This window comes from Haematobia irritans, chromosome 4 (assembly GCF_050003625.1).
Source record: "Haematobia irritans isolate KBUSLIRL chromosome 4, ASM5000362v1, whole genome shotgun sequence".
Lineage (NCBI taxonomy): Eukaryota > Metazoa > Arthropoda > Insecta > Diptera > Muscidae > Haematobia > Haematobia irritans.
In genome coordinates, this window is record NC_134400.1 from 132248708 (window position 1) to 132264461 (window position 15754).

General features: G+C 36.6%; 1 protein-coding gene across 1 annotated transcript in view; it reads left to right on the forward strand.

The window, feature by feature from the left end:
- LOC142233787 (uncharacterized) overlaps positions 1 to 15754 on the forward strand; it is a 200879-nt gene that overhangs the window by 162448 nt on the left and 22677 nt on the right. Inside the window, exons 8-10 of the mRNA XM_075304817.1 lie at positions 12225 to 12416; positions 14095 to 14501; positions 14567 to 14785. Coding sequence (XP_075160932.1) covers positions 12225 to 12416; positions 14095 to 14501; positions 14567 to 14785 — 818 coding nt within the window. The remainder of the gene's footprint in view (positions 1 to 12224; positions 12417 to 14094; positions 14502 to 14566; positions 14786 to 15754) is intronic.

The window sequence follows — 15754 nt, forward strand, 5'->3', positions numbered from 1 at the left end:
GGCCGGGCCGAATCTTAAATACCCACCACCATGAATCAAATATAATAGTTTCCGCCGAAAACTCTTAGAAGTAGCAGATTACTATAATATATAATATTTCAGGGTGTTTGATGACATATATTCTCCCAAGCCGATCAGTTCAACCAGTACGCTTTCCGAAGAGAAAGATTCTACCTATGATGAATACATCAGATACTAGATTTATAACAACCAGTTTTTGGGGGAATCATAAACATCTCGTGTAAGTGTACAAGAAAAATGATGAAATGACGCCTTGATTTGAAATCTAAAATCTGAAGATTTTTACCCCCATTATTTAAATGATTATGAGAAGTAAAATCGGGAAATTTTTCATTGAATTTCAAGCAGTTTTCATGATCAGTGCGCCTTCTATACCCTCAAGAAGCGAAATCGGTCTATATAGAGGCCTTACTAAATGGACCTCAAAAAACTAAATCCGATACAAGTTTTTGTGGGCAGTATACACGCACAGAAAAACCATGTTTGGACCTGGTTGCCGCATCCATTTAATGCTTATCTAGAGTATGTAATTGTCGCGAAAACCATGTACTTTGTCTTTGTAAAAATAATTTTCGAGCGGAGAAAAATATATGTTGGCAATAAGCATTTAAATGTTTCTCAGATGCCGCAAACATGTTCTATTATTTAAATGATAGAAGGTTAGGTTAAAGTGGCAGCCCGATTAAGTTTCAGACTCACTTAGACTATTCAGTCCATTGTGATGCCACATTTAACTAAAAGTACCAATTGCATATGGGTACTTATAGTTTTAACCACTGAACCTTTACTATTATTTTCTTATTTTCTTTCAACCAGATTGTTCCAAAAACATTAATAGACTGCTTATGTTAACGTTTTGCAGGTCCGCCAGTAATCTAAAGCTATATGCCCCTAAAATTCGCTCACGTCTTACACAAAATGCAGGACACTCACGCAAGAGGTGTTTAATTGATTCCTTTTCCTCCGCACCATGGCAGCTCATACAATAGTCATTATACTTGGCACCAATAGTTTTTGCAAAATCGCCTATCAGGCAGCGTCCCGTTATAGTAGATATCAGAAGTGATATCTGACGTCTTGAGAACACATATCTAGTGTGCGGTTCAAGTTTAAATGGGGCCATATTTGCTTGGTGTCGTTACAACCCTTGCAATAAGAGCTGGCAGGTAGCCAAAGACATACCAACAGATTGTAGTTCCCCTGGAATATGTAAGGTAGTTCCTAGCCTTGCTAACTCATCTGCTTCGCAGTGCCCCGGTATGTTCCTATGGCCAGGCTCCCATATTAGGTGAATATTGTACTGCTCAGCCATCTCGTTGAGAGATTTGCGGCAGTCGATGGCCGTTTTCGAGTTAAGGAATACAGAGTCCAAGGATTTTATTGCAGGTTGACTGTCTGAGTATATATTATTGCCAACATTTTTTGGAACATTACTTCTCAGCCAATTCGCCACCTCTCTTATTGCTAATATTTCAGCCTGAAAAACACTACAGTGATTAGGTAATCTTTTCACTATTCGAAGTTCCAGATCTTTAGAATATAATCCGATACCCACTTGTCCATCCAATTTGGAGCCATCAGTGTAGAAATCTATCATATTATATCATATTAGGTGAATATTGTACTGCTCAGCCATCTCCTTGAGAGATTTGCGGCAGTCGATGGCCGTTTTCGAGTTAAGGAACACAGAGTCAAAGGATTTTATTGTAGGTTGACTGTCTGAGTACATATTAATGCCAACATTTTTTGGAACATTACTTCACAGCCAATTCGCCACTTCTCTTATTGCTAATATTTCAGCCTGAAAAACACTACAGTGATTAGGTAATCTTTCCGAAACCCACATATCCATCCAATTTGGAGCCATCAGTATAGAAATCTATATATCTTTTATTCCCCAGGGTCTGTGTACACCACGCCTCACTGTTGGGAATTAGAGTTTCAAGCTTTTTGTCGAAAAGTGGTTTTGCGACCATTACATACATGGTCGGGAAAATCATGTAACTGACCATTACATTTTTGACTTTTTTGCAGGGAAAAAAGTATTTTTATAGGTTACGTATAGACATGTCATTAAATGGCCAAAAAGGCCATGTACATTGTTTTCGTGACGATTTATTTTTTAATTTTTTTGCAGCGAAAAGAATTTTATAAAACATTGACCAGGTACACACGATTTTCATTTTGCGCGTCAGTTGTGTGTTGATTGTTCTTTGGTGCTGTGTTTTGTGTTAATTTATTTATTCAGAAGTGCCACGTGGTTTTATGTGAACACAAAAAGGGAAGTGTAATTGAAACAAGTATATACAGCAGTAAGTTCGGCCGGGGCGAATCTTAAATACCCACCACCATGAACCAAATATTAGGGTTTCCTTTGAAATTTCAAGAGGGCTTGAGGACTTGAGGACACTTCCCGAAGATAAATTTAAAGATTTCACCTATGAGGACTATATCAGATTCTGGATTTATAAGAACCATTTTTGTTTGAGTTTTAGGGGAATCATTAACATCTCTTGTAAGTGTGCAACAAAATTATACAATAACGTCTTGATTTGAAATCTTAAATCTGTAGATTTTCACCCGAGAAGTAAAATCTGGCAATTTTACATTGAGCTTCAAGCAATTTTCATGATCAGTGCGCCCTCAAAAAGTGCAGTCGGTCTATATGGAGGCATTACCAAATGGACCGATAAAAACTTAATCCGATACACGTTTTTGTGAGTCTAAAATACCAGAATATTTACAATTTCAGGCAAATCGGATAAAAACTACGGTTTCTAGAAACCCGAGGAGTTAAATCGGGAGATCGTTCTCATGGGGGCTATACTAAAATATGGACCGATACTCACCGTTTTCAGCTCACCTCTTTATGGCCCGAAAATACCTCTAGATTTCCAATTTCAGGCAAATTGGATAAAAACTTCGGATTCTAGAAGCCTAAGAAGTAAAATCGGGATATCAATCTATATGGGGGCTATACCAAAACATGGACCGATACTCACCATTTGTGGCACACCTCTTTATGGACCTAAAATACCTATAAATTTCCAATTTAAGGCAAATTGTATATAAACTACGGATTCTATAAACCCAAGATGTAAAATCGGGAGATCGGTCTATATGGGGGCTATACCAAAACATGGAACGATACGGACCAGTTTCGGCACACCTTTTGATGGTCCTCAAGTACCTCTAGATTTTCAATTTCAGGCAAATTGGATAAAAACTACGGTTCCTATAAGCCCAAGACCCCAAATCGGGAGGTCGGTTTATATGAGGACCATACCAAAACATGGACCGATGCTCACAATTTTTGGCACACGTATTTGTGGTCCTACAATACCTCTAGATTTCCAATTTCAGGGAGAAATTCCAAGACGATATAACGATGTCCGTCAGTCCGTCTGTCTGTCTGTTGTAATCACGCTACAGTCTTCAATAATGAAGCAATTTTTGTCTGCAGGCAGGTCAAGTTCGAAGATGGGCTATATCGGTCCAGGTTTTGATATAGTCTCCATATAAATCGACCTCCCGATTTGAGGTCTTGGGCTTATACAAATCGTAGTTTTTATCCAATTTGCCTGAAATTTGAAATCTAGAGGTATTTTATGACCATAAAGAGGTGTGCCGAAAAAGGTGAGTATCGGTCCATGTTTTGGTATAGCCCCCATATAGACCGATCTCCCGATTTTACTTCTTGGGCTTATAGAAACCGCAGTTTTTATTCAATTTACCTGAAATTGGAAATCTAGAGGTATTGTAGGACCACAAATACGTGTGCCAAAAATTGTGAGTATCGGTCCATATTTTGGTATAGCCCCCATATAGACCGATCTCCCGATTTTACTTCTTGGGCTTATAGAAACCGCAGTTTTTATTCAATTTACCTGAAAATGGAAATCTAGAGGTATTGTAGGACCACAAATACCAAAAATTGTGAATATCGGTCCATGTTTTGGTATGGTCCCCATATAAAACGACCTCCCGATTTGGGGTCTTGGGCTTATAGAAACCGTAGTTTTTATCCAATTTGTCTGAAATTGGAAATCTAGAGGTATTTTAGGACCATAAAGAGGTGTGCCGAAAATGGTGAGTATCGGTCCATATTTTGGTATAGCCCTCATATAGACCGATTTTCCGATTTTACATCTTGGGTTTATAGAATCCGTAGTTTATATACAATTTGCCTTAAATTGGAAATTTATAGGTATTTTAGGTCCATAAAGAGGTGTGCCGAAAACGGTGAGTATCGGTCCATATTTTAGTATAGCCTCCATAAGAACGATCTCCCGATTTAACTCCTTGGGTTTCTAGAAACCGTAGTTTTTATCTGATTTGCCTGAAATTGTAAATATTCTGTTATTTTAGGCTCACCAAAACGTGTATCGGATTAAGTTTTATCGGTCCATTTGGTAATGCCTCCATATAGACCGACTTCACTTCTTGAGGGTGTAGAAGGCGCACTGATCATGAAAATTGCTTGAAACTCAATGTAAAATTTTCAGATTTTACTTCTACAGATTTAAGATTTCAAATCAAGACGTTATTTTTTAATTTTCTTGCACACTTACAAGAGAACATCCTCTAAAATTCAAACGAAAATGGTTCTTATAAATCCAGAATCTGATATAGTCCTCATAGGTAAAGTCTTTAAATTTATCTTCGGGAAGTGTCCTCAAGTCCTCAAGCCTTCCTGAAATTTCAAAGGAAACCCTAATATTTGCTTCATGGTGGTGGGTATTTAAGATTCGGCCCGGCCGAACTTAGTGCTGTATATACTTGTTATTATTTTAGCCACCCTGTATAGATATGAAACCATATCTAGTATTTTCGATGAATAAAAATGACAGCTATGTCTCCCTCGCTTAATAGAATTCTGCAAATTCTTGCCTTTAAACACACATCTTAGATATATAACACATTCATATTGGTGGTTTCATATATACAATAGTCAAGAATATACCATTGAATTCCCCTCTCTATGTATGTATGTATGTATGTACGAATACCAATGACAATGTCAGCAATTTATCACACAAAAAATATCCCAAAAGATGTAAGGTAAATATTAATTGTGTGTCATTACAACAATGTCACTGTTATCTATCCATTGATCCTTTCAGAACATCAACGGCAATGCGAATAAACCAAATTCCCAATACACAGACGTGTGCCATTGCGATGACATTCATGCGAATCAATTTTCTTAACCAAAACAATCAATTTTGTATACACTAAACTCCTGTGGCGAAAGGAATGTCATCCAAACGTCCAACAAAACAACATAGAAATCCAACCATCAATTCAACAGTCATGGATTACCAAAACCTGTCATTGGTTATTTGGATCAGAATAAATAAGCATGTGGTCTTATATGTCCACATGGGTGGGGTGCAGGAGGTCACGCCAAGGAAAATTTATGAAACTTAGGGTGTGTCCAAAATTTAAATCTAGCTTCCTAGAAAATGTTTTTATTTGAAAATGGCTTGAAATCAGTGAACAGTGTGCTTGGAGTACAACAGCGAAGTAATTTTGCCTTTTCTGTCTCCCTTCAATTTGCTCTTTATTTTGATCAGCAAATCTAAAATATAGATCGTGACATTGTTACATCTGGTAGGCAAAGAGAACTTGCCTGCACTGATATACAATATTATCGTGAGGTCAACGATTTCCTTTCCTTAAAATACGAATTTTGCTTAGCATAGAAGACTCATTTTTCTGCTATAAAGTGTTTTTCCTTCTCCAAAGGCCGATAAACTTTTCAATGAAGTATTTTGTGCTTATAATTAAGTGTTTCGACTTAAAAATGGGTATCTTAACGTGAAAGAACATTTTGTTTGACTAAGTCCAACTTGGCTTTAATAATTCTGAAAAGTTCTTGAAAATTAATGAATGTGTCTTTAAATTTGTTGATTTTTGTTTTGTATCTTAACTACAAAACAAACAAGTAAGGAAAGTCTAAAGTCGAGCGGGGCCGACTATATTATACCCTGCACCACTTTGTAGATCTAAATTTTCGATACCATATCACATCACCGTCAAATGTGTTGGGGGCTATATATAAAGCTTTGTCCCAAAAACATACATTTAAATATCACTCGATCTGGACAGAATTTGATAGACTTCTACAAAATCTATAGACTCAAAATTTAAGTCGGCTATTGCACTAGGGTGGATATATTAATTTTTTTGCTGGGATATATTAATTCTTGTAAACCTTTTTCAATCGGCCCTTATATACAATGTTCTCATAGATTGAGTTTTATGTATGTGTGTGTATTTGAACGAATGAGAAAAAAATTCTCCAATTTAACAAAGCCATCGTCACCTAATGTGTATGGATTATTTTATGGCCTTTCATATAGACAATCAAGGTGGGTGGAGGGGGATGCGTATGATACGTTTGCTCATTCCTAGTTGTGGGTAAATGTTTATTCTTAGTTAACGGAAGCGGATGTTATTTTTTTTTTGCAAGTGAAATCGATTAAAAGCAATTCAGGTAATCCGATTAACGACCTGCAGTTGCAGATGGATTATTGGTTCAGCACTTATCAAAGTTGTGGAAAATGACAAACATAAGCTGAAATCCCCAAAAAAAGTTCAGCCGGAAATACATTTTAAATTAATTACACAATTTTGAAAAAAAAAAACAATTAAGGAAAGTCTAAAGTCGGGCGGGGCCGACTATATTATACCCTGCACAACTTTGTAGATCTAAATTTTCGATACCATATCACATCCGTCAAATGTATTGGGGGCTATATATAAAGGTTTGTCCCAAATACATACATTTAAATATCACTCGATCTGGACAGAATTTGATAGACTTCTACAAAATCTATAGACTCAAAATTTATGTCGGCTAATGCACTAGGGTGGCACACAATGTTAGTAAAATAATATGGGAAAATATTTAAATCTGAAGCAATTTTAAGGAAACTTCGCAAAAGTTTATTTATGATTTATCGCTCGATATATATGTATTAGAAGCTTAGGAAAATTAGAGTCAGTTTTACAACTTTTCGACTAAGCAGTGGCGATTTTACAAGGAAAATGTTGGTATTTGGACCATTTTTGTCGAAATCAGAAAAACATATATATGGGAGCTATATCTACATCTGAACCGATTTCAACCAAATTTGGCACGCATAACTAAAGGGTGATACGGTCAAAATTTGGTCAATATAAACTTGACGTATTTCTTTCAAACCTGAAAACCTGAACACCCCTCATTTTGAAGGTGTGTGTGTGTAGAATGTTGCTCCTATTTTGATTTTGGAATTCACTCTTCAGTTGTCAAAATGCCGTCCAAGCAAGAAGAGTAGCGTATCAAAATTTTGTTCGCGCATCGCGAAAATCCGAGCTACTCGCACGCAAAGCTGGCAAAATCGCTAAAAGTTGCCAAATCAACCGTTACAAATGTAATTAAAGTGTTTGGGGAACGTTTGTCGACAGCCAGGAAGTCTGGATCGGGGGGAAATCTAAAACCGGAAGCCGCTGAGACGACAAAGAGAGTTACCGGTAGTTTCAAGCGAAACCCTAACCTCTCTCTCCGAGATGCCGCAAATAAGCTGGATGTATCGTCTACAACCGTGCATCGAGCCAAAAAACGAGCCGGACTATCGACTTACAAGATGGTAGTGACCCCAAATCGCGATGATAAACAAAATACGACGGCCAAAGCGCGATCCCGGAGGCTGTACACGACGATGCTGACGAAGTTTGACTGCGTGGTAATGGACGACGAAACCTACGTCAAAGCCGACTACAAGCAGCTTCCGGGACAGGAGTTTTATACGGCAAAAGGAAGGGGAAAGGTAGCAGATATTTTCAAGCACATAAAACTGTCAAAGTTCGCAAAGAAATATCTGGTTTGGCAAGCCATCTGTACCTGTGGCTTGAAAAGCAGCATTTTCTTAGCTTCCGGGACTGTCAACCAAGAAATTTACGTGAAAGAGTGTTTAAATAAACGTCTGCTGCTTTCCTGAAGAAACACGGTTGTTCCGTACTGTTTTGGCCGGATTTGGCATCTGACCATTACGGTAAAAAGGCCATGGAGTGGTACGCCGCCAACAACGTGCAGGTGGTTCCCAAGGACAAGAACCCTCCAAACACGCCAGAGCTCCGTCCAATTGAGAAATACTGGGCTATTGTCAAGCGGAACCTAAAGAAGGCCAAAAAAACTGCTAAGGACGAGCAGCAGTTCAAGGAAACTGGCTTTCTGCGGCGAAGAAGGTGGACAAGGTGGCTGTACCAAATCTGATGGCAGGTGTCAAGCGTGAGGCCCGGCAATTCGGATTTGGAAAAGCGAAAGCCTAACTGAATATTTTTCCTGAATTTTATACTAATTGAACTTGAAAAATAAATTTTATTTGATTTTTTTAAAAAACGATTTCACCGATTTACACGCGTTTTCTCTTGACCAAATTTTGACCGTATCACCCTTTATACGTAAAAGTGGTCCGATATGGCATTTGCAATACCCTTCGACCTACATCAAGGCTAAAATTTATTTCGAGGAATTTGAGCCTTTGGTTTGATTTTATATAGCCTAGATTAACCGCATCTTCGCCTCAGACTCAATACCAAAATTCTTATGGGAAGTTCTTAATCTATTTAAAACTCATTGTCAACAAATAGAAGAAAGCTTTACGAATATAGTCTATAATAACTAAAACCGTCCAATAAAGGGAAGTGATGGTGATTTGGAAATCAGAAATAACTAGCTTCCCAATCATTATGGACAACCTTTTGATCTTTCCAAAAAAATATTGTGGTGAGGTCAAATATGTTTTTATCATTAAACTACGAATGCGAATTGAGTAATTGTCGCAACTATTGTTTTAATTAAAATAAGAATAAGTTACAAAATTTGATTGTATAAAGTATTTTTTTAATTGACTTTGATCTGATTGGCGATCTCTTCAGGTGATCATTTCAGCGATTCAAGGCATTTTAATTAAAAATTATTTAGATAAATTAATATCATGATTGAAGACAAAAAGATTTGTTTTTACGTGTAGTTATTTACATATTTGGCATGTACACTTCATATATCATTATCATCATGTCAGATATCAACTAAAGTTCTTGTGGATCCCTAAGATTTCCATATGAATCTTCATGTGCTTTTCCCCCCTGATTTCAAAATGTCACGTCGTTGTCGCAAATAGAAAACATATGAAAAGACAGGAGACAACATTAACTAAGGAAAAAATTTCACTGAAAATCATGCTATATACAAAGCACTCAGAGAAAAACCTCCATAGTTAAGGTGAAACTAAATTCATTTTTTTAAGGTTTTTTGGTTTTAACGTAATTTCATATTTTTCTAAACTTTCCTTGCTTCAAAATTTTTATGAAATTCCATAACTGTACAAATGAAATCAATGTTAACTTAAACCAAAGAAAATTTTCCTACACAGAAAAAATATCACAAAAAAATGTCCAATTAAAAAGTTGATTGAAGTTGAAAATCAATCAATTAATAAATTAAGTGGCTAAATTAAATCAATGATTGAAAATTTTAAAATTTTTAATTAAAAAAATAATTGATACAATTAACTTTTTAATCAAACTTAGAAAAATGAGTCAATTAAAAAAAGCAATGGAAAATTGTTTAATTTTTAACAAATAATCTATTTCAAACAATCATTTTTTAATCAAGCTAAAAACACTAAGTCGGTTAAGAAAGTTATTGAAAATAGTTACGTTTTTAATGAATAATGAATTAATTGAGTTTTGAAGTCGACATCAATTATATTTTTAATTGAATCATTGAAATTTTCTAATAAAATCAATTAATTTTTTAATCAATTATTTTTAATGTGCAATTAAGATTGTGATTGACACAATGTTTTCGTGACATTTAAAAAAATTAAAAAAATAATTGAATAAATTAATTTCGTGATTGAATCAGAAAACAAGTATATACGGCCGTAAGTTCGGCCAGGCCGAAGCTTATGTACCCTCCATCATGGATTGCGTAGAAACTTCTTCTAAACACTGCATTCCACAATCGAATTACTTAAGTTGCGGTAACGCTTGCCGATGGCAAGGTATCTTAACACCTCCTAACACCATCTTCTAAATTGTATGTAAGTCCATACGTGGTATATATTAAATCAAAAAAGATCGATCCAATACGTATATAATTCAGTTTGACAAAGTAGACATAAAATTTTGACAAAATTTTCTACAGAAATAAAATTATATCAAAATTTTCTATAGAAATAAAATTTTCACAAAATGTCTATAGAAATAAAATCTTGGTAGATTATTTTTTGGCTCGAGTGGCAACCTGATTATGAACTGAATAAAATTTGAACAAAATTTTCTATAGAAATAAAATTTTGACAAAATTTTCTATAGAAATAAAATTTTAGCAATGATGAAAATTTTATTATGAACGGAATAAAATTTTAACAAAATTTTCTCTAGAAATAGAATTTTGACAACATTTTCTATAGAAATAAAATTTTGGTAGATTATTTTTGGCTCTAGTGGCAATCATGATTATAAACCGATATGGACCAATTTTTGTGTGATTGGACCAATTTTGGTATGGTCCTTAGCGACCATATACTAACACTACGTTCCTAATTTGAACCGGATCGGATGAATTTTGCTCCTCCAAGAGGTTCCGGAGGTCAAATCTGGAGAACGTTATATATAATTATGGACCGTTATGGACCAATTCTGGCACGGTTGTTAAAGATCATATACTAACACCATGTTCCAAATTACAACCGGATTGGATGAAATTTGCTTCTCTTGGAGACTTCGCAAGCCAAATCTGGGGATCGGTTTATATGGGGGGCTATATATAATTATGGACCGATGTGGACCAATTTTTGCATGATTGTTAGAGACCATATACCAACACCATGTACCAAATTTCAGCCGGATCGGATGAAATATGGTTCTCTTAGAGGCTCCACAAGCCAAATCTGGGGATCGGTTTATATGGGGGCTATATATAATTAAGGACCGATATGGACCAATTTGTGCATGGTTGTTAGATACCATATGCCAACATCATGTACCAAATTTCAGCCGGATCGGATGAAATTTTCTTCCCTTTGTGGCTCCGCAAGCCAAATCTGGGGATCGGTTTATATGGGGGCTATATATAATTATGGACCAATGTGGACCAATTTTTGCATGGTTGTTAGAGACCATATACCAACACCATGTACCAAATTTCAGCCGGATCGGATGAAATTTGCTTCTCTTTTAGGCTCCGCAAGCCAAATCTGGGGATCGGTTTATATGGGGGCTATATATAATTATGAACCGAGGTGGACCAATTTTTGCATGGTTGTTAGAGACCATATACCAACACCATGTACCAAATTTCAGTCGGATCGGATGAAATATGCTTCTGTTAGAGGCTCCACAAGCCAAATCTGAGGGTCCCTTTATATGGGGGCTATACGTAAAAGTGGACCGATATGGCCCATTTTCAATACCATCCGACCTACATCGATAACAACTACTTGTGCCAAGTTTCAAGTCGATAGATTGTTTCGTTCGGAAGTTAGCGTGATTTCAACAGACGGACGGACGGACGGACGGACATGCTTAGATCGACTCAGAATTTCACCACGACCCAGAATATATATACTTTATGGGGTCTTAGAGCAATATTTCGATGTGTTACAAACGGAATGACAAAGTTAATATACCCCCATCCTATGATGGAGGGTATAAAAATGTGTGTGTATGATCCCCAAATTTTGTATGAACGAACTACTCCAAGAGTAATAAGTCAGTTTATTTTTTTCTGTGTAGACAACCAGAAAATAGTTATATATGTTGGATGGATGGGGATATTGTATCCAAATAAACAAGAAGTAAATCCCAACTTAATAATGCAAAATGATTGTCACCTTTTACTTCGTAACAAATACTTTTTCCCTACTTTCTCCAAGTCATCACTTTGCCACTAGGGCACGTATTCACTGAAATGGACTACACTGCATCAATGGTCGTGCGGTGAGTCTGTTTGTCACACGAATTCACAAAGAGCGCACTTAAATATGTCACCTGGGAAGAGAGTTTTAAGTGCATGATTTTTTTCTTTTCATTGTTACTTTAGGTACAACCTGGGGGGGGTGCGGGGAGATGCCTTATATACTCTAGGACACAAAATGACAAAACACTTCATTCATTTATGTTTATGTACATTTTCATGATTACAGGACTACGTGACTGTCTATGATGGCTATACTACGCGTGATCCAATTATGTTGAAATTCTGTGGTGGTGGTCAAGCTGTACCGCAGGCAGTCTCTAGTGGTCCAGAGTTATTAGTGGAATTCACCACATCACCGTATGGCACATTTACGGGTAGTTCATCACAAGTTCTACCACTCTATGGATTTCAATTAGAGGTAAGTGAAAGAGAGACAGATAGAGGGAGAGAGCTAACATGAGATATGACTGTAAGTTTTTTCCGGACGGATTGTCGGTGTTTGTAAAGAATCTTACAGTGTGTCCAATCGATACGACAATTCGTTGATGACTAAATGTGTTATCGATCCCATAAACATGCAGCAGTATCGATTATGCCTTCGGACTTAACTTATAATGTGGTCCGGCTAAACTTATAGTCTGCAAGGTGCATTAAGCAAAACAGCCCATTGTGATGGCTTTATAAACAAACTCCCTTAAAAAGCTCTCTTATTCAAAGTACCATTATAGATAACAGGTTGGCTGATAAGTCCCCGGTCTGACCCATAGATGGTGTCGCTAGTATTAAATGCATATTATTTTTATATAGTACCAACCTTCAAATGATTCATGTCAAAATTTGACGTATGTAAGTCAATTAGTTTGTGAGAGAGCGTCTTTGTGAAGCAACTTCTGTTATTGTGAAAAAAAATGGAAAAAAAGGAATTTCGTGTTTTGATAAAATACTGTTTTCTGAAGGGAAAAACTATGGTGGAAGCAAAAACTTGGCTTGATAATGAGTTTCCGGACTCTGCCCCAGGGAAATCAACAATAATTGATTGATATGCAAAATTCAAGCGGGGTGAAATGAGCACGAAGGACGGTGAACGCAGCGGACGCCCGAAAGAGGTGGTTACCGACGAAAACATACAAAAAAACACAAAATGATTTTGAATGACCGTAAAATGAAGTTGATCGAGATAGCAGAGGCCTTAAAGATATCAAAGGAACGTATTGGTCATATCATTCATCAATATTTGGATATGCGGAAGCTCTGTGCAAAATGGTTGCCGCGCGAGCTCACATTTGACCAAAAACAACAACGTGTTTATGATTCTGAGCGGTGTTTGCAGCTGTTAACTCGTAATACACCGGAGTTTTTCCATCGATATGTGACAATGGATGAAACATGGCTCCATCACTACACTCCTGAGTCCAATCGACAGTCGGCTGAGTGGACAGCGACCGGTGAACCGTCTCCGAAGCGATTATTTATCGATTATCTTGAGAAGGGAAAAACCATCAACAGTGACTATTATATGGCGTTATTGGAGCGTTTGAAGGTCGAAATCGCGGCAAAACGGCCCCATATGAAGAAGAAAAAAGTGTTGTTCCACCAAGACAACGCACCGTGCCACAAGTCATTGAGAACGATGGCAAAAATTCATGAATTGGGCTTTGAATTGCTTCCCCACCCACCGTATTCTCCAGATCTGACTTTTTCTTGTACTCAGACCTCAAAAGGATGCTCGCAGGGAAAAAATTTGGCTGCAATGAAGAGGTGATCGCCGAAACTGAGGCCTATTTTGAGGCAAAACCGAAGGAGTACTACCAAAATGGTATCAAAAAATTGGAAGGTCGTTATAATCGTTGTATCGCTCTTGAAGGGAACTATGTTGAATAATAAAAACGAATTTTGACAAAAAAATGTGTTTTTCTTTGTTAGACCGGGGACTTATCAGCCAACCTATTATTTTCTGGTGTTTTTCGATTGTAAATCTCCTCTCTTTCTATACAAAACCCAGAGTTTTGATGCCACATTTTGTTCTTAAAAATACCTTTGGTGTTGTCTATACAAAGAGGTTCTCTTCTAATTCACTCTCTTCCTATCTCTCTTAGGTTGAAGTAATTTTCGTTGACATCCAATCACCCACCTATACGAAAAATAAAAAACCTTGTGAATTTTGGATAAGAGGAGCCGGACGTGGTATTTTGGAAAATCCTAAACACTCATTGGCTCCCAATACCACCTGTCTATATCATTTGCAAGGTGTGGGCATTTTCAAGACATTCGATCATTTAAGCCTATCGCGAAGAACTAATGCCCAGGGTATACATGCACCTCCATCACGCTTTAAGGTTTGGATATCCATGTTAAAATTCAACTTAGATCCAGAATTCGGACAAATGGATGAAACGTCGGTGGGTGCCATTGGGGTATTACAAACACAAGAGGATTGCAGTGGCATGTTACGAATATGGGATGGAGCAATGAGAGAACCACCTGTATGCAAGGATTTAAATTGGTAAGCCAGTGTGATAATATAACTTTGTGAAAATATCTAAAAACAAAACTCTTCGTTTCTTGTAGCATAACTGAAACAAATCTTGTCCATCCTTCCCTGCAACAATATGCCCAAAATACTACAAATGTTATAGCTCGCTATTGTCGAGGTACCGTTCCCAGAACATGTGACCGGGCTAATATTAATGAGACCTATGCCAGACCTTGTACCGTATCGGAGAGTTATGTGTCCAGTGGTGATTCAATAACACTTGAACTCAAGAACACCGAATCAACAGTTTTAAGGTAAATAAATGAAATCAACTGAATAAGGAATTCTTGCTTTGTGGCTCGTTGTGATAAATACCATGGGACATGTAATAATTGCACTATGAATGATGGTGGAGATTTGTCATTCATATTTCTCGGTTTCGTGTAGTATTAACTAGAGATGTGCGCGTGACACATGTGAATCACGTGAGTTGTGAACAAAATCGAAAGGAACTCTCGTGAATGTGCGTAAATGGGACTTAAAGAGATATGTCGTGCGTGAGAAGTAAAATCGGTTCGTGAATGTGCGTGAATAAACTTTTTGCAAAATCACGCTCACGAAAAAACTAGTAAGTAAAGTAGAAAGTCGGGCGGGGCCGACTATATCATACCCTAAACCACCATTACAGAATTAGTAATCATAAGCATTTGTGGGGTAACATATAGGTCTGGGAGATAAACCGCAGTTGCATATTTAAGAAAATTAAGGGGTACATGTCAATGGGTGCTTTGTGTCAATCTGACTATAGCTCATAGTCAATGTTGCCAGGGAAAATATTCGGTTTACCCTACGAGGACAAAAAAAGTTCCCTACTTTCCCATACATTCCCAAACAATTTTCCCTACTATATTTTTCGTTAAATTTAAAAAAAAAATTTTCAAAACAAAAATGGTTCTAAGTACTGTATTATCTTAAAACATGAATATGCAACGTATATAACTTAGAATATAAATTTGTATTACATCCACGGTTGCCACAGTTTGTAGAATTCTACCCAAATTAGTAATCTTTTTTGTTAAATCTTTATAAAAATAACATTTTGGACAAAGTTTCTGTAAACAAATTTTTGTGAGAAATTTTTCTATAGAAATAAAATTATGACAATAAATTCTATAGAAATAAATTTTTGAGAAAAAATTCCACAGAAATAAAATTTTGAGAAAATTTTTTATAGAAATAATATTTTGAAAAAAATGTCTATAGAAATACAATTTTGACATAAT